The sequence below is a fragment of the Odontesthes bonariensis genome, chromosome 24, assembly GCF_027942865.1.
Source record: "Odontesthes bonariensis isolate fOdoBon6 chromosome 24, fOdoBon6.hap1, whole genome shotgun sequence".
Lineage (NCBI taxonomy): Eukaryota > Metazoa > Chordata > Actinopteri > Atheriniformes > Atherinopsidae > Odontesthes > Odontesthes bonariensis.
In genome coordinates, this window is record NC_134529.1 from 21,212,927 (window position 1) to 21,233,194 (window position 20,268).

Sequence of the window (20,268 nt, forward strand, 5' to 3'; positions counted from 1 at the left end):
CCAAATGAAGCCGATGCGCAGCTTTAGAATTAAAGCAGCCTCGCCTCCATTTCAATTTTCCATCCTCAGGAGCGGCAAAAGAAAACCGGGGAAACAGAAACGCTCTGAACTCCCTTCAACTTAATATTCTCTTTTTTGAGAACAACAAGGAACCATTTAACTACAACATGGGACTGATCGATGCCAGTCTGGCAGAGGAAAGCAGGGGGCGGATCTTTTTAGTCTTGTTGGTGGCAGGAGGGGGGTGGGAGAATGCGCTCGGTGTGCATAAAAAAGTTAATGTAGAATCCACACGGATGCCAGGACCGGAGTTTTCCCCGCAGGACACTGCGCTGCAACAAGATGATCGAATCATTTCTCCTCTCGGTGGTTTTGTTTTGGTTGGCTGGTGAGGTGTAAACGGGCCACCTGCCGGCTCTCAGTGGTTTGTTATTCCAGCCATCGGGGCATGGCAAATTTGCTCAAAGTTTAGTTTGATTCCAACAGAAGTCTGCCTCAGACCCCGCAGTAAAAGCGAAGGTGGATCTGGATTTTCAGTGAGATTAGTTCCACTTAGGCCACTCAGACGCCACAGTGGACATTTTAGTTTGCCTCATAGATCACTTTTCGTGCTCTTCCTCGGCCTCTTTGAGTGCACTTTGCCACATGCTGACCGAGCGTGGGACCTGACCTGCTCCACAAATCGACACGTGCCTCAGTCAGCTGGGAGATCTGAACTTTTTTTCTTTTCTTTGACTGTACTGTGCCACCACTCATTACTTTATATACTGGCACGTACAAACAGAAATTGAAAGACACAATTTGAAGCGAAAAATCTGAGTTTGTGGAATTCGAACAAGCTTGAAAGTCAATATTTGGCATGACCGACTTCATTCAGCAACACAGCCTGAACCCTCTTCGACAAACGTTCTGGTCATTCCTTTAAGTGGCCTTCGGGAATAGTTCTCCAGGCTTCCTGAAGGACATTCCAAACTTCCTCTTTGGATGCTGCCTGCGTTTTGTTTTGTTCTTTCAGAGGCCAGTCACTGATTGATTGTGTTACATGGTGTGTTTTTTTGGGGTTTTTTTTTGTATCCAGATATGCATTGGCAAGCGTGTTTGGAAGCATTGTCATGCAGAAAACAAAAAAAAAGAAGCAGGATTGATGAAAATGTGAAGACGCATTTCTGATCCCAGACACCTCTGACTGTAATGCAGCCCTGAACCACGACAGAGCCTCTGCTGTCTTCTACACACATCTCACTCCATTAAGACCTGTTTTTCCACTCATTTTCAGGCCAGTTCTTGTGTCATTCGGCATATCTCCGCCTTTTTCTCCTTTAGTTAAGAAGCATTTGTCTGTAGTGCTGTATAGCTCACGTGCAGAGGTGGTAGTTTTTCAACACAGCTGGCTGGGGTTCGAGTCCCAACCTCGGGCCCTTTGCTGCATGTCTGCCCCCTTTTCCTCAAAGCCACTAGTAAAAACTCAACCAAATAATAAGACCCAGGGGATGGCCCAATACATTTGCACAGTGTTGGATGAGTGTGTGCCTCAGAAGAGAGAAAACGCAATTTAAGACTGAGTAGAGCACTGGTAAGCCAAGGTTTCATTATCCTCCAGGCTACCGTTCTCACAGTCGACAGCTTGTTCATAGAGTGGATATAAAAACAACCCTAAAACCAACACAGACAAACGTGGGGTTTTATGGCGTCGGGACTGTTTGGTGAGATGAATGGTTGAGTGATCTCACACTGCTTGTACATGAATTTTACAACACACCACATGAATGTTGACATTAAAGGGAAACAAAATCCAATAGTACTCATAGTGCGCCGCTTACTGCTTGAGTAGGCGTTCTTAAAATCGATCCGAAAGGGGCTCCTTGTTTTTTTCGTCTTTTCTTGTTTGCAGCAAAACGCGGCGCAAAGAGACGCAACGCGTCATCGTTTGCACGCACGCGCGACCCGTCTGCCGTGCGATGCTCCAGAACCTGACGTGGCAGCTTCAGCATTTACACCCGGTGAAAGGGTGGCGCATTACCGAGGCCACAGGGCTACCCTTTTCTTTTAAAAGCTGAGGTGTCGAACCACGTATTTCACGGCCGGATACCCTTTTTAATCGTCTCTTTCTCCCCCAGAGGCTTCCAGTCTGCTGACGGCCTTCCCCCCTCCTCACTCCGCCTCTCCCTTTCTATCTCAACTCCAAAGAAAGAAACGGATGACTCTGACCCAGAAGCCTCCAAAGCCCCATTGCATATACCCCCTTTGTATTGTATGATGACGCGGGCATGTGAAGGTTCATTTTGGGGGTGTAAAGCACGGTTGCGTTGCATATCACTCTCTGATTTTACATTCCCAAAAATAAGATCTTACGGGACGAGTAAAGGCACCAGCTGGCGCCTATAAAAGGGAGTTGCCGGGGTGTGGAGGGAGTAGCACAACGATTGAATTTTCTGCCTGAGCAGCTCGTGTGTATGTGTGAGACCCGTCGCTCGATGATACAGCTGCATCTTGGCATGTGGGGGATGTACGTGTGTGTGTTTCCCATTAATAAAGTATGAGGGACAAGCTGACATCCATGTTTCCCATTTTGAAGTGGGCTCGCTTTTCCTCACCGAGCCTGTGCGTGCATGCGTTTGCTTTCACCTTATCGGAGGCTCCGGCAGCATAAACAAAACTGTCAGAGGGAGGCGAAGCACCTGCAGCTTATTACCATATTTGCTGCTTTTATGCTGCTATCTCTCACTTTTTCCCGCTGACAAACCAATGGACAGCCTCTTTCCTTCCCCACGTAACTTTTGTTGCTTCAAAAAAGAGTATTTTTTTCAATCATCTAGTTGTATTTCATTTTATGTTGAGGTCGGCATCAGCATTTGAACTGTGCCGTCCCTTCCTTTTTCTCACAGAGGCATCCATCCTGTCCTTCGACGGCAGCATGTACATGAAGGTGGTGATCCCGAACATCATGCACACCGAGGCCGAGGACGTCTCCCTGCGCTTCATGTCCCAGCGGGCGTTCGGCCTGCTCATGGCCGCCACGTCCCGTGAGTCGGCAGATACTCTGCGGCTCGAGCTGGAAGGCGGGAGGGTCAAACTGACGGTCAACCTAGGTATCGTATAAGCCGCCACTACTGGCTCGCCCTCCCTTGGAGCTCAGGGGCGGGCCTTACTGTTGGTGTCTATTTCGTTCTTTTTTTTCTTTTCTTTTCTTTTTGTCTTTTATGACCGAGACCTTTCATCAGACCTAACCCGTACTAAACCAGTTTTGTGGTTGAGCTTCATGATTGCATGTATTGTTCTTGACTTGCCTGGACTGTAATTTATTTTATTTATTTTTTTCCTGCCTTGATTCTCAGTTTTTAGTAGAGTTCCACATGCATCAGTCTAACTCTTAACAAAGTTATCCGTGCTCTGCAGCGCATCTTTTGAACAGATCGTAGATCATTTTTGCTCATACCCATCATTGTGTACAAACAGATCTTTTGCACAAGCATTTCACTTTTTGAATCATTTCAATAGATGGCAACTATTCAGCCAACAACGTTTTACACAGTCCTCTGCCATCTATTCAAACCTGCAAGCAGGCGTTTCTACATGTCAGTGCCGCACCGACGGTTTGCATTTTTGTCGTGTGGGTTTCTTTTATGTGGTCTTTTGATTTTCTATTTTTAATTTTTTTTCCACATGATAGAAGGTTCATGTCTTTCTCTGTCCATTTGTAACCCTTGGTTTAGCTGGCATCTCCCATGCCTTGTTCAAAGATGGCACTCACCCCTTCAAAGGCCCAGAGCCTGCGGCCCGCCTGGCAAACAGCCCGATGCCACAGCACCCAGCACGCCTGCAGATGGTGGGGCGACTGGTAGCGGTACAGCAGGGTAGAGTGCCCGCATTTATGTCACTGAGCCTGGAGTAGATGCTCTGGACAGAAAGCTTACAAGATGATACAAAATGACTCGGGCACTCATTCACCACAGATGATAAAAATCACCAAAAAAATCTGTGGTCCATATTTTTTGCAATGTGATCTGTTTTTACAAATCAAATCCTAACTTCTACAGTATCCCCTGAAAGGGGTGGGGGGTGGGGTCTTTAGGCCTCTGTGCTGTGTTGGTGCTGCGTGGCTCGAGGCTGTTTGCTCCCACTTTTCTGTCGCGGTTGACGGCACATGAACAGCCCGGGTCACATTGATTTTTAACCCGCACCTGACAAGCACAGGCTCAGCGCTCTCTCACAGCCACACCTTTTAAAGTAGGAGACATGTAAAGTCTCATTCTTCTGATTTATTATGCTAACCTACCTTCTTTCACAGTATTCAATGGGGCACATGTAAAACATTTGGGCTCCAATTGCTGGTTTTGCAAAATCCATGTGGCCATTGAAACGCAAGCGGCCATTTTGAATGTTAATTGAACACGTAGCCGAACTCCAATGAAAGCAACGTTGACATTACGAGCCAACTGTGCCTGTAGCAACATAGGACGCAGCAGAAATGACCAGCATTATTGGATACATTAAACAGTGATCTGATTTCTAATGTTGCTTTAGTAACATTGAACATCAGTTGTCCGGTAGGCGAAAAATGGCCGCTGGCGTCATGTGTCCGTCCCCGGAAGGTGGCTTTACTTGCTCTTGGATGTCTGCAGCTGTAACCTTGAAGGATGCGATTTCATCTGTCACTTATTCTCCCCTCCCCATCTAGACTGTGTGAGGATAAACTGTAACACCAGTAAGTCAACATTCTTCTTCTGCAGCCTTCCTCCCTCAGTCAATGTTTGATTGTAGTCTGTGTGCTAGGTGTAAGGGCAGAAATGTGTGAATGCAGGGGGCTGATAAGAGGATTTCTCAGATAAGAGGGTGGGGGGAAGAAGTAATAGCCAGAGATCAAAGTTATGCAAATCTGACTTAATGTTCTTTATATAGCTTAAATGGCCCATTTTCCTAATTAATTCAGCCGACTAGTTTTAAATCGCTTCCTGAGTGCCGATAGCTGCTCACTAAACATTTAGACTTTTCAGGCTCAATGTGCTTCGTTTGGGCTGTTTTCTTGGAGCCGTAGCTTTTATCTCTACATACCTTAAATAATATGAAGATGATAAGAAAAACTGGGTGAAACTGTGAAAAAATCTTTTAGCAACAGAAAAAAGGAGGACGTGACCCTCAGTAATATTTAGATTGGCTGTCTTTTTTTTTTTTTTTTTAAAAAGAAGCCTTCATCAAATCTTCCTAAAAGTGATCCAAATCGTACCATTTGCCTCATACATCGTGGCTCGTTGCAGTTACAATTACATTTCTTGGTGTGGGCAAGTCTGCACAGCCTCATAGTGCGCAAGGGAGGAAAGAGTCAGATAAGTGACTTAAACTAAATCCAGTTCTAACTGTACAAGACGGATCAAGCTTGCCGTCTTAACCTTGTTCTTAAACAGTGCATCCGTCACTCTGTGCACAACAGCATAAGTTTAGTCACCAAATTAAAATCCTGAATCCTGGTCAAGAAATCACTCCAGCGGCGTTTATTTGGATTTAAAACCGAGTTTAGTCCGGAACAAATAGCCACAGAAGGTCCTTTGATAAACTCTGTGGGGCTAGATTGCCCTCTAGTGGTTCCACAAACAGTCTAGCTTTATAAACTACTCACAGTGCTCAGTTAAAAGTACCCAGAAATGTACATTTTGTGGTTGTCTACCTGCTGTAATTTAGCAGAGATCCACAAATAGCCTGTATTTTTAGTGGATTTAAGTCGATGCAGAATTCTTTAGTGTAAGTTTTTAGTTAGATGTTGTGTTTTTGTATGAATAATAACACCAAACATTGTTTTCCTCTGATGTCAAAAACAAGCCAAATCTCTGTTTGAAAAGTAACGCTGTGAGTTAAATCGGAGCGCCCTGTTCTCACTCCAATCTGAGAGAGTGATAGCACAAGGAAAGGATGCTTGTATGAAACACAAACGACTGCCGGTGGTTATTGTTGCTGGGGAAACAAAGATTTGGCTTGGTTTTTGCTTGTGCCTTCCCCATCCCTCGACTAACTGACCCTCATCTTCAGGCAAGGGCCCTGAGGTTCTTTATGCCGGACAAAAGCTCAACGACAACGAATGGCACTCGGTGCGAGTGGTGCGCCGCGGTAAAAACTTCAAACTCATTGTGGATGACGACATGGCTGAAGGTATCTTTTTTTTTTTCTTTCTTTCACACAACTTTAATGTCCCTGAAACGCACGGTGTGTTTTTTCCTGTGTTTGTTTGGATTCTGTGATCTCTTCTTTTTCACCGGTCTCATTTTTTGTTTTTGATTTTCAGAAGCTTCTTCGGTTTGATATTTCAGTAAGAGTATAGCTTTTGTTTCTTAGCCAACAGAAAAAGATATATGGCTCATTATTTTTAGTATGTGTTATCCTAAACATTTGAGATAATCAGTATCACAGAATTGTGTATACAGACTGGATTCCTTAAATCAGAGATAAAAAAAATAAGACCTAATACTGAAATGTATTCGTGTGCAATTTAACTGCCTTTTATTTTCTTTAAAGGCATAGTATGCGGAATATTAGTGATCACTGTTTGCAATCAAAGCTCTTCAAACTCGGCCCCGTCACTGCTTAGTAACACTTCATTTGATGTACCTCAGATTGGAAGTGGGTACAACATTGTTTACTTTGTGAGTTGTTTATTTTTTTTAGAGGAATTTCACCCAAGTTGCAGACTAAAATGCCCAACTTCTTGCTCTGTTGTGTCGTGTCCCAGTTGCAAGTGAATGCAGCATAACAACAGACCGACTGCTTTTGGTTGTGAATTAAAGAAATTACGGTTTCACAGAGATTCTAAACTAATGAACACATCTACATCGTCAGACAGTCCCACGGAAAGCTGCTGCAATAGTGAACGCTGTAAACACGTGGGATTGAACAGATGCCGCTTGTTTTAGTCCTCCTACTGTCGTTGGTTGAGTCCATACTCCCCCTTTCCAAAAAGCTGTATCTTTACTTACTTAATAGGTTTATAAACAAACAGTTCGGCCATTTTTTGCACTTGGGCTCCCCGGATTTACGTGGGATGTAACACCACTGTCGTAGAAACAAATCTCCTTCCAAGCACCCACACGCTGCGTTGGCCAACAAAAACACCTCCAGAAACCACCAAAAATGTCAAGTGGCAAGGAAGAAGAACATCGTACGGGACCATTTTGGTATAATGTGATACTGGTGGTAAACAAAAGAAATATCTGTCATACGGTTAGCTGTTTCTGATTTTACTTTTTTGAAGGATTCGAACATCGTGTATCCTTCAAACTTCTGAAAGGTTGCAAACTAGCAAGACTTTGGTATGAAATTTGCAAAGAGCTTATGAAACGGATGTGAGCTGATGAACTAAGGCTTCATCTATGAGGCAGGAATAATAACAATAGAGTTCAAACTTTGGCTTCAGTATCTGATAAATAAGTTAATCTCTGAAGCATATAAATGTATATGTATTATTCAACAACAGCTTCAATCCCCTCTGATTTACAACCTACGCAGAGCAGAAGGAGAAATGATCATAATCATTCCATGATTGTAAATTCTTAACACTAAACAAGAGAGCTAATGAGTTATTACTTACTAACAAAGCTAAGGCTGCATCTGCCCGTCCACCTGTTCTTCTCTCTGAGCTCTCTCAAGCGAATGAAAGCCCATCCAACGTTTATTCTAGTCCTCTCTCTCGCTCTCTTGTTCTACATGTTGTCTCCTTTTCCTCTTATTTTTTTGTAACTTTCGATGCCGGGCTGGAAACCGAACCCAACTGCAGGGCAGTTTCGGAAGCCCACGAACGTGCATAATGACTCTCGGGGCGCTCTAAAGCGAGTTCACAAAGTTCGCATATTTCTGTGATGCAATTAGACACGACTGAGAGGAGGGCCTTTTGTTTCAGTGTGTACGTTGTTTTTTTGTTTTTGTTTTGTTAAATTGAATGTTCCGCATGGTAAACCTTCACAATTAGACTGCTGGCAGGAGCTTTACATCGACGTGGCACTAAAAAGTCAAACTGGATTGCAGTCTCCCTGCTTCTTCTCCTCCTCCAGCTCATTCTTCCCTCCCTCCCCCCTGCAGGTCAGATGGCGGGCGACCACACTCGCCTGGAGTTCAGCAACGTGGAGACGGGCATCTTGACTGAGAAGCGCTTTGTTTCATCTACACCCTCGTCCTTTATTGGCCACCTTCAGGTATCAAGAGTAATACTCCAAAATCAAATGCTCAAGTTATTCCTCATCGAGTGAAACCTCACGTCGGCGACAGATGCTTTTTTTTGTGTAGACGCAGATCTTTACTCGTCTTGTCCAACCTTACTTGTCTCAGCTATGTAAGAATGATTTCCTCCGACAATTGTATTGATAGCGGCATCCTCTCTCCACGACTCTCCCCTCAGAGCCTCAAGTTTAACGGGATGCAGTACATCGACATGTGCAAGAACGGGGACATCGACTTCTGCGAGCTCAACGCCCGCTTCGGCATGCGCTTCATTGTCGCCGACCCGGTCACCTTCAAGACGAAGGGCAGCTACCTGGGCTTGCCCACCCTGCAGGCGTACACCACAATGCACCTGTTCTTTCAGTTCAAAAGCACCTCGCCAGATGGTTTCATCATCTTCAACAGCGGAGACGGGAACGACTTTATCGCTGTGGAGCTGGTCAAAGGGTGAGTGGGATTGATGAGCATATTGATGTTTTATTGAAAAGCTGGAGTCCAGAGATGATTAATCCATTTAAAATAGCCGCGCTGATGTGGATTTAGAGCAGTGATACTCACTATTTTTTTCATAAGAGCCACATTGGCAGAGCAAAATCAAGGCAAGAGCCACTTTTACGACAACATACTAAGTCCCCTTTTGCAAATATGCATTTCTACATACAAAACATCCCACAAAAAAAGAAACAACACAGCCAATACATTTTCAATATTAGACCACATTTACCTTAATACCGGGATGAGCAGAAGCTGGCTGCATGTCCTTGACTTTTTTCATGTTTTATATGTAGTTTGTTGTTGTAATCATAGTGAGACATTCAGGATGAGCATGTTTTTTGTGCTGGTTTTTGCCCTTTTTTAATTAAAAACCGATCCACTGTGCCTGCATCTCGCTGGCTAAAGGAACTAGCGTGCACTGCGGTCAGGTGTGACGGTGGTTTAAGCGGGCTGCGTTGCCAGGTTTAACAGAGCCCCCTTTAGGAAACACCACTAAGCCTTAATTAATACCTAATAAAAATACTTAATACTATAAAAACGCAAACTTAATAAAAATACTTAATACTGTGCAGTATTTGCTGTATGTTATTTGAAAAAATGTATTTTTATTGTTACCATATTGTTATAGGCTACTATGCGAGTGCGAACCACCGATTAAAGCTTGAGGAGCCGCATGTGGCTCGCGAGTCGCGCAATGAGTATCTGTGATTTAGACGCTTACTGAAAGCATTATGAATTCAACTGCGTTGATGAGACTGTTGATCTCGAATCTCGGGTGCCCCTCTCCTACGCTTATAGAGCCGTAGCCATCATAGTTTTTACATGACAAATAATATCCGCGTTGCAAGATATAGAAAAACAAAACCACTCAAAAACACAAAACGGGGTCTCAGTGTGTTCATATGCTACTTGTTTCTTGCCAGGTTTATCCACTATGTGTTTGACTTGGGGAACGGGCCCAGTCTGTTGAAAGGGAACAGCGACAACCCACTGAATGATAACCAGTGGCACAATGTGGTGATCACGCGGGACGCTGCCAACACACACACACTCAAGGTGGACTCAAAGTCAGTCACCCAGAACGTCAACGGAGCCAAGAACCTGGACCTTAAAGGTACCACACGCTTTGAAAATGGAAGTCAGTGTGATTTTAAGCAACAACAAAAAAACAGCCTGCAAATGCATTTTCATCACACAAACGTGGCATCGGCCCCGTCTTTTTTGTCTCTCCTCAGGTGACCTGTTCATTGGAGGTTTGGGACCCAACATGTACCAGAATCTCCCCAAGCTGGTGGTCTCTCGGGAAGGCTTCCAGGGCTGCTTGGCCTCAGTTGATCTGAACGGCCGCCTGCCAGACCTCATCAGCGATGCCCTTTTTCGCAGCGGGCAGGTGGAGCGCGGCTGTGAAGGTACAGATGGCCTCTAAGCGTAAAAGAATCACAACCCCGCTGCGCGAGATTTATTAGGCTAATTAAAAGGCTGCTTAGTAGCCCTTAAAGACATTTGGCGGTATCGTTAATCCTCATTTTCCTTCTCTTTGCCAGGTATTTGTCATGATATTGGATGATGTTTTCTAGATTTGTTTCCTACTGTGATATGTTTCATGAAAGCTAAAAACGCTAAAGTGCCAATAAACAAAACTTTCTGTTTTTCCCAATTATAAGATAAAAGAGAACTTTTAAATTATACATAATTGTACAATGCAAGACTTTGATCGCTGCTGATGTCATATAAATATATATATATATATATATATTTATATAGCAATACAATCAGTACTCTGACATATCTTCAACTATTATCTGTTTGTTATGCTTGGCTCAGGACTGTTTCTCTTCACACTTATAATTCTCCTCTCTTTTTATTCTAAAATCACACATTTGGTATTTAATACGTTGCTAGCTTTACCCGTCAGTACCCTCCTGAGTTGAAATGCCAGCTATGTTCCCTGCGCAGCCTACTGTGAGGAATTCTTGAGCCACCCCTCATTCCTTTATACATTGCCAGGAAAATGATAAAATACATGCAACGACTTACTAAGATATCTGCAAACAGGGATGGAAATACAGCATATGGGGCAAAAACATATTCTACAATCTTAATGAGTTTGAAAGTCAGTATTTGGTATTATCACTTTTATTCTTCAACGCAGCCTGAACGCTGTCAGATGAACTCTCTTGTCATTTCTTTAAGAAGACTTCTGGAATAGTTCTCCGGGCTTCTTGAAGGACATTCCAAAGCTCTTCTTTGGACGTCAAGATGATCGTCCCTCCATAAGACCTGTTACCACTGATCCTCAGTGCACTTCCTGTGTCATTTGGCCGACCTCAGCCTTTTCTCCCACCTATCCATGGCGACCATTTCTGATGAGGCTTCAGTAGATGGATCAGCTGAAGTGCCAGGTGCTTCTCTCAGGTCCCGTATAAGATCTGTGCTGGGTTTTTTCCCCCTAATTCTTAAGAACATCCCATTCAGATATATTCAGATGTTCTTTTTTTTTTTTTTTTTTTTTTGTTTTGACCTCCCACTTCTTCTTTTGTCCTCACAATTTTAAGGACACACTGAGCAACATGCTGCAATATGCCAAGTTTTCAGATAATAGCTCTTTAGGAATCGCCTTGTTGATACAAAAATACTACTCCACATCTTTTTTTTTTTTCGAGATGCAACAATAGAAACTAGAACAAGTTATGTGTCTTTGTAACAGGCTGCTTGAAACAAAGTGGTCTGTTATCTGTAAACTAAACACTGTCTCACTCCTTGAGTTAGGTACCTTTCAGAGGCTTGGATGATTCATAAGTCGGCGTTAAGCGGCTAAGAAAATAAAAATAACAAAAGAACATGTCAGGTACAGGGACTGGACTGAAGTCGACCTGGAAAACTATTTCTCAGTACCAATTTTATAGAATACATGAAAGTCTGTTGCCTTGGGAGCAAAATATACAGAAATGGGGGATGGCTCAAGACTTTTCAGTGTACTGTATGTGTCAGACTTCCACAAATTTCCTCTAGAGGGCAGCAGAAGACTATCAGAATTTCAAACAATGAGCAGCCTCAGTGAACGCTCAAGTTTGATATTGAAAACAGAGGGGGGGAAAAAACACTTAAACCATGCTGTTTTACCCCCCATGAACGCTTAACAGTACCTGTCCCTCACTAACCTTTACTCTTGTTTCCTGCTCTGCTCTGTTCTGTTTGTGGTTGTTTTTTTCTTTCTGCACCAACAAAGTTGGTTTCACCAAAGCCGACCTGCAAGGTAGACGGTTAAACTCCGCCTCTCAGGGGCCTGCTCGCCTGAAAGTCTGCTGTGTGCAATGCATCGTGGGTGTCACCATGGCAATGACGTCTCCCAAGCGCTGCGGCGGTGACTTGCTCTCTGAGAGAAAAAAAAAAAGCATAACAAGAGAAAAAGTCCTGGCAGGAAAAAAAGTTGGAAAAAGGAGAAAAATTGTGGCACGCTATTGCATAGATGCTGTTATTCATACTATGACACTGCTGCAGTGTAAATTTAACAGTGCAATTTAATATCACAGCAGACTATATCATAAAAGTGTATAGATGTGCTTGAAGCTGGCAGATGTGCCTCTTTCTTTCCCTGAGAAGCACCGGACTGGGTGTGAAATAACTGTTAATAAAGTGGCGAGATTTCCACGCCTGTGCACTATAATTAAAAGTGCTGAAACAAATCAGGTCAGATGAGTGAGGTGTCCATCATTTAGATGGTTTAAAATGATTGCAAATGGCAGAGGGAGACAGTTTGTGGGAGAAAAGTGTTCCTGAATGAAAATGCCAGCTGTGACACACTGTAGGCTGTGGCAGATGGCAGAAAGAGGCTGTCGCCGCACATCTAAACACTGTCGCTCCACTGCTGCTGTATCGGGACTCAAGCTTCCCATCATATCTGCTGCCAGGTGAGCTTTTGTTTTGGGTTTTTTTGTTTTTTTCTGAGAGCAAGCGACCCCCCTACCCTGCCGCAGCACTGGAACACAGAGGAATCTTCAGTGTGTTTCACGCATTAGATTTGCATAGGTGAAATACGTGCACGTATTCGTGCACAGTGCTTGCGATGCCTGGTTGACTGCCGTTACCGTCCATTACACAGTAAATGCGCTTTCGGCGTGCAGACCTGCTCTGTTCTCCACTTCAAATGTCCTCTTTTCTCCACGTTGTCTTGAACAAGACAACTGCTCTTAAACGCTGTTTATTTGCATTTGTCTGCCATACACTCAGACCGTTTATATGATTTGACTTCATTTACTTTGGTTCCTCTCCTGCTGTATGTGTTCAATGCGAGGATTGCTGTCGAGGTTTTTCTCCTTTGTCTGTTCATACTCTAATGGGGGACTGTTTATCTCGTTGCACATGTCCTTATCTGCATTCCCTCTCACTTTAAGTATTCAAAAGTAAGGGCTATGTGTGGTGTGATGAATGGCAAACACACATCCGGTTTGACTTTGAATACCCTCCTTGATTCCTGTCCCACTCAGGTGCATACAAGAGGATATGCACCACGTGTTCTCAAGTGATCTTTTTGTATCTTTTCTCCTCCTCACGACTTCTGTCTGTCTAGTGTATCCAGTGTTCACCGTGTGTTTGCACACAAATATTTCTTTAAAAAAAAAAAACAACAAGGCCATGTGTATAGTAGTTTTTTGTTCGAAGGCTTTCTTTTTGTCATGTCTCGTCTTGCTTGTTCACAGAGGGAATGCAGCGTGCCAAGTTTTACTCTGATAAAACTTTTCAAAAAGACGTGTCGGAATGATAAAAAAAAAAATATTTAAAAAAAATGCATGCAAGTCCACCTGCACACACTTGAAGAAAACAATCAAATAAAAGGATGCCGACAGTGTCATCACATCAGCCAAGCTGGGATCCCACTCTTCTGCAGTGGCAAGGCTTAAGTCCAGATTAGAGTATCTTTGCACACTTTAAAAAAAGTGTCCTTTACAGCAGGTTTTACAGTAATTAACTGTAAGCATATCCTTACATTCCCTCTGCTTAAAAAGCATGCTGTAGATCCTGTGAAAAGCTGGCGTCTACGCTTCGGCTTGCCAGCGCCGCTGCAGCTCCACCCAGCGTGGAACTGAATTCCTCAGACAGTCGTTAAGCGTGTTGTACTCCAGGTCAGGCTTCATGTGGCGACACTGTTTGCTCCTTGTGCTTTCTTCTAGGCCCATATGGTGTCAAGCTGTCTTTCTAGAGTGCATTTCTTCTGCATGGGTCCTGCTTTCTTTAGACTCAGCAGTGGCTTTTATCGTTGCCTGACTGCGTACCTGTGGTATCTCTTTTTCTGTCCTCCTCTTATCAGGGCCGAGTACTACCTGCCAGGAGGACTCGTGCGCCAACATGGGTGTGTGTATCCAGCAGTGGGAGAACTTCACTTGCGACTGCTCCATGACATCGTACACAGGGACCCACTGCAATGACCGTGAGTACTGCTTGGCTTTATCAAAGAGGCACGCCTCCAATTTTCGCCCGTGGGGGTCGGTTTGTTTGTCAGAGGTGCAGAAAACGGTTTTTGAGAACTCTGGAAGGGAGTTTGAGGAGACTATTTCAGAAAAAAACGGAAATGTTAAAGAGTTATAACCTGCGTTATAACCTGAGGAGCGGGGGTAAGATTCAGCACCAAGTGCACACTGCACATGCTACACTTAAATTGCGTTGCCTACACCACAGGTAGTGCATACCCATATACGCCACAAACACACCCACTGTGGCTCCACTCATGGATACATGACATTCTCCATTCAACGGTGAGAAAACCGAAAAGCGTTTTCCAAGTGTCTTTCTGCCTGCCAAGCAGGAAATTTCTCGTTACACGTCACCCTGAAGTCTCAAGCTGTTACGTTTCAAGCTACGGAAGTGAGTAGCCGTGGCTGGCCATGTGTAAAATACCCACTTCTGCTTCAGTCGCCGTCTCATAAAGGTCCATCAAATAAGCTATCACGGACGTCAAAGTGGGACGTTGTGTATGTGTGAAAAGGGATCTCTTATCCCCATGACGACAGGGGACTTCCCCTCAGTAATCACGGTCGGCGGTCTTTCATTTAGAGTTTAATAGTGTGGGCATAGTGCTGCTGGGCCAGACTAATGAGGTGGTAGAGGCTGTTAGCAGAGCTACTTTCTGTCCCCTAATCACCCAGACCTTTCTGATGTCAGACTCGGCTGCTGTGTTTTGACCTCCTATATTCTCTCACATCCCAATTTTCTTACTGTCTTTTTTTTCTCTCTTTTTTTTCTCTGACACGTTTCTCTCTGTTTTTGATCTGATGCAGTCTTCTCCACACAGGGCGAGTAAGTGACTCCAGTTCTCACTCTGGTGTTGGGAGCTGTGTGTTTATGTGTTAATTAGTGATGAGAGGCCCACAGTAATTCAGCTGCTGCTGCAGCTTGTGGTGACAAAGAGGGAGGTTTCATTGATTCCACATCGACGCCAACATAACTCTTCTTGAACCACGGGAGCTTAGATACTCACCTGTTTTACATCTTTGTGGCATTGCGGCTGTAAGTCTTAGTTCACCCATTTTTTTTGTTTTTTGGAGATAGATGCCAACTAATATTGGCTCAACTGTCCAAGTGCGTAATAGTATTCTAACCTGAGTGGTATTGGTCTTTAGTTGGAGATTTGTAAGGTGTTTTACTGTGCCAGAAACAAATATATGTGCTCGGAGGACAGTTGAAAGACGATAAAGAGGCAGAGTCAGACAAAACAAAGCTTTTCGGTTTGGGAATACCTCATTGGGATCAAGCTAGATGGCTCAAACCGCACATACAAGTCTACAGGACCTGGCTGCCCAAGTTAAGGGGGTCTTGCTTGCTAATCTTCCAGCGTTGACTCTGGCGACTGCCCTTACGGGTGTATGGTTTCACAAGCACAGCAGGTCAGTCTTCCACCACCAGGTGGCAGTAAATCCACGAGTAGGACCGCACACTGCGCCCCTGTGCTGGGTGAATATGAATATGAAATGCAATCCCCCAAGCATGAAATCAGCTTTCCTGGCTCTCGTCACTCTCTCTATCTTTATACCCCCCCTGCACAAACACACAGCCCATTATTGATCGTAGAGAAAATATTGCACAATCTCTTAAACAATGCAAAATCCAATGTATTATAATCCAGTCTTATTGCCAGCAGTTTTATTGCTTGGTTGAAGTAGCTTGATAAGAATTAAACACATTTGCAAGTGTGCTCGGTGCGACTGTGTGACTTCCTCTATTCAGTGAGCGCAGTGCTGAGGGAGAGTTTCTAATTAACAGTGTGGAAATTGAGCCCTTTTCCTTCCCTTTCTATCAATCTCTCTGATAGCTGGCAGCAAATATCGGTAATTGTCTGCTTCTCTGACTCAGTCATTGTCCAAATGAGGGAAACTTCAACGAAGTAAAGTGAGCACTTTAAAGATTCATCTTGGCCCGATTGTTGAACCTCTTGTTGCACTTCTCCATCGTAGCCAACAGGTCTCTGTTGCAACCTTAGCTGGCATGACTATCTATGCAGCAGCCATTTTTTTTTTGTGTGTTTTGTGTACCTTTGCCATCTGCATGTTGTGGTTGCGCTCTCTTTGTGGAAACAATACACAAAGGAGATTTGCAGGGCCCCCTGCACCAAACTGGCCATTCTTAGTGCCACTTGGACAATCTTAAGGTGCATGCTGTGCCCAGGAATAAATAAGGGATCTTGGCTGGAATCTTTTTATAGCATTTTTATCCTATTTGTTTCCAGCTGGCTGCTTTTGTCATGCTGATTTCCATCTCCTTCCTGTCTCATGTCCACCCTCATTTTTGTCCTCATCTCTGTTGCTCCCTCTCTCTCTCTCTCTCTTCTCGTCGGGTTCTATGAAAGCCGTAGAGTTTCATTTAACTCCAAGGACATGGAAGCTTTGGGCCTCCTCTTTCAAATCCAGAACAATTACTCGACTTACGTAAGAGAATTATCTCTGCAAAGGTCACTGAGTCATGAGCACATGGTAAACAAACAGAGAGACAAGGTGGAGGGGGGAGACGGAGGCTGGAGACAGGCTCTTTGGTTTGACGCTGACATCAGTAACTGTACAGATAGATTTTGGATTGGACTCAATATCTCAGTCAGAGCGATTCCAACAAACCGTCTGCTCCCACATGATCCGACGTCCTTGATTTATTTCTCAAGGCGTGCTCAGAGGACTGTAACCTCATCTCACTAACTGCTTCCATGAATGACAACGCAGCAGCATCAGCATTATTTCACTATTTAAGAAAAATATTAATGGCATTCGCCTTGTAGTCATTTCTGACTGAGCTGAGGATCCAGAAGGAAAAAAAAAACGAGGACAAAAGTGGCCGGGAAGGCTGCGTTCCCCTTTGTCAACCATGTTCCACAGAGCAGACAAACAACTAGCCTGGCTGACGCGTCCACATCTCGATGAGATGGTGGTCTGGGAACTAGGTGTGCATTTTCTCGTATTTGAGGCGTGGTTTACGAATGCCTAGAGCCGTTTATTGGGTGCTACGAATGTCTATCAAATGGCGTCTGGTTCTTCCCATGCTGCTTTGCGTGCGATTCATAGCCAATTGTATCACTTATACCAGATGACGTATGTAGAGCAACAGAAATTTGACGAGGAAGAAGGCAATGAAATCTTTCAACGCCAAACGTTGCTCTTTTTTAAAAGTAAACTTGCGTTCTAAGCTACTTAAAACACTTTCTAAGGCTGCATCGAACGGTAACGTTGTGTCCACTGCCATGTTACCCCAAAAATAAGGGCGGTGGTTTCCAGGCTGCCTTTGCAGTGTGAATGATATCGCGCGCAAAGCAGCATGGGCATTCCCAGACTAACAAACAACTATAATTCCTCCAGTATTTTGACCGGTGTGTCTGCTTCAAGGTATCAAACCAGGAATCTAAACCCAGGCTGCCACACAAAGGCGCCGTTCTCTTTGACACGTGTCGGTGTCGCATGAAGGTTTTCAGAATAAACAAGCACCCACCAGTTGTGAATATGAGAGTGCCCTTATGAATACTGAGGGAGTTTTCTTTGGAAGCGTTGAATAATTTAAACAGCTGCCTCTGTAAATGAGAATGAGTCGCAGGAGCTATCTGGAGCTGACCAACAGGTGTTGAGCAGGGGTTAGTGTGGCCATAGAGAACACTTTACATCGGCTCTACATCAGCTGGACGCAGGTGCGCCCATTTCCGACCAACATACACGGCTTGCAACCAGGAAAAAACAATCAATATTTAGATGAATCGGCAAGAGGAAATGAAACCCGAAATGCTTCCCATCTTTGGGAAGCATTTCGGGTTCTCTTGCAAAAGTTCAAAGGAAGTTTGAGAAAATAAATAAATAAACTTTTGGCAAAAAGACGGTTGTAATTGGAGCTCTGTGAGAACGTTTGCCTGTAAATACCACAGGTTGATCAGAAATGGGAGAATGAGTTGTCCTCAAGGCAACAACCTATCCCAATAGCACACTTGGCAAAGGATCTCACTCTCTTTGATGTAACAGTTGAGACGACCACGATTCAGAAGGCAGGAATCTGATTGAGGCATCAGTTAATCAGGTCTCCTAAACACTTAAACATCTCCAGAAAGATTTCACTCAGCAGCATGTTGCAGCGCTCGCAAAGCTGTAGCTGGAGGAAATGTGTAATTGGCCAGCATCAACCGAGGGGAATTGCCTTGAACACATACATAAATACAAACATGAGAAGGCCTAGTCTGCCTACTTCTCTCCATCACTCCTCCTGCTAGGCTTATGATATCTATATTATGATATCTGCACTCGCGTGGGGTGTGTGAAGACGGGGTGCTGATGAGGTTAATGATGCTTGCCTGGCCCTGCGTCATGTCTCTGTGATAAGACGGGGTGTAGCTTGTGTCAATCGATGTGTCACTGCGCTCAGAGGCGCGGCATAATTGGAGAGATGCAGTGCTGTGCAGCCTAAGCAACCCAGAGGCAGAAGAATAGTGGGAGACGCTCTGTCCATAAATTTCTACGTTGAAGGAATGTTCAGCTTGCCATATATTTTGCTTCGTTTGATCTATTTTTGCTTTTGGACACATTCCTGGCTGCAATTCTGAACCACAAGACTTCTTGTGGGATCAAAAGGATTTACATGAAAAAGTGGAAGGTGCTGCGTTTAATGACAAGCCTGCAAAGTGGGATTCTTTATTCTGTGTACCAGAAATTCCCAATAAAAGTTGGTTGTAAACAAATCTATACTTACTGTGCGTATCCTAGAGGTGTGATAGGCATTGTCAGTGCGTTTCTTTCATAATTTGCAAAGCTCACTTGTTTATGTTACACACTGTGCAGTGTTGATACAGATAGCCACCGTTCTTTGCTCTGTAAGCAGAATGACATGAAATCAAATACAGGCGACTCTGTACCAAAGCCTGACCGGGTCGCACAGCAGACAGCCTTTTTCAGTGATGAATATTAAATCTTGTCGGGTAGGAGTGGACAAGGACTGGAAAAAAATTTGCTAAAATGACAAAACAATCTTAGAGGTTAACAGTTTGTCAGTGTTACATTTTTTCCACCTTTCACCAAGTAGAAACAGATTACCTTTATCAGTCTTACAGTATGTAATGTGCCTTTTTTACACCGGTCCTAAAACCTGCTAAGACTTGTTAAAATCTCGCTATTGAGTGCAGTTGGAAAAGTATTTAAGTAATTCAATCCCTTGCCCAGGGACTCTGCAATAGTGACAGGTATTTAGTGGCTCTAGCTCCAATCAGCAATAGTGGGAACACAGCAAACGGATGCACATGGTATTTTACAGTGATGGCGCTACACTCAGGGCTGCATGAGTGGGACCAGCTCACTTTTTCTTCACAGCCAAACATTTCCCTGGGATTGTTCTAGCAGGTGTACCATGCTTAAAAAAAACAGTTTGAACGTGCTACTTTTTGTGTTGAAATGGTACAAGTAAAAGTCTGAATTAGCCTAGCTTAGCATAACACTGTGGACATTTAGGAACTGCTCCAGCAAATTCCCAAGGAACCACAGTTCTGTCAAATAATTTAATAACGGGAGCACAGATTATCTTAACTGGGGAGTTTTGAGCCCTTAGCAAGTCTGTCCTTTAATGGTTTTATATTTTGAAAAATTCAGCTCTCTATGCTAAGCTAGGGCCAAAATACGTAGCGCACAAGTGTCAGATTGTATCTTATTTAAGAGCAAATAAACTTCTTAAAATTCTGACATATATTTTCATTCACTAAAAAATAGCTCAACCTTGCATCATACTCTGGTCATCGCAGCCATGAAGAGATGTTGTGCTTGGACTGCTGTCTGTGCATCCACACTACACCCCAGACTCTCTGCAGGCTGCCTCCGTGAGCGAATGAGAGAGACATAGCATAAAAAGAGAGCAGGGGGGAATGATTGAGTTGAACACGTTACAGACAGTTATGATGAGGGGCATCCATCTATTTTGGTGCTTGGCGGGTAACCTTGAGGCTGTCGGAGCGTTCCCAGCACCTGCCCTGGCCCTCGCAGGCTGAGAGCCCAGCCACAGACACATCCATCAACACGTGTTCCCAGACACATCTCAGGAGCACCGGCAACACATACAAATCACCCAATCAATACC

General features: G+C 44.1%; 1 protein-coding gene across 4 annotated transcripts in view; it reads left to right on the forward strand.

Moving 5' to 3' along the window:
- The window catches only part of nrxn3b (neurexin 3b), a 305,979-nt gene that overhangs the window by 115,395 nt on the left and 170,316 nt on the right, over positions 1–20,268 (forward strand). For all 4 annotated transcript variants that reach the window (XM_075459083.1, XM_075459079.1, XM_075459081.1 and 1 more), the window contains 8 exons: positions 2,886–3,089; positions 4,679–4,705; positions 6,022–6,141; positions 8,062–8,174; positions 8,378–8,646; positions 9,618–9,808; positions 9,930–10,103; positions 14,003–14,122. In XM_075459083.1, the coding sequence (XP_075315198.1) occupies positions 2,886–3,089; positions 4,679–4,705; positions 6,022–6,141; positions 8,062–8,174; positions 8,378–8,646; positions 9,618–9,808; positions 9,930–10,103; positions 14,003–14,122 (1,218 nt within the window). The remainder of the gene's footprint in view (positions 1–2,885; positions 3,090–4,678; positions 4,706–6,021; positions 6,142–8,061; positions 8,175–8,377; positions 8,647–9,617; positions 9,809–9,929; positions 10,104–14,002; positions 14,123–20,268) is intronic.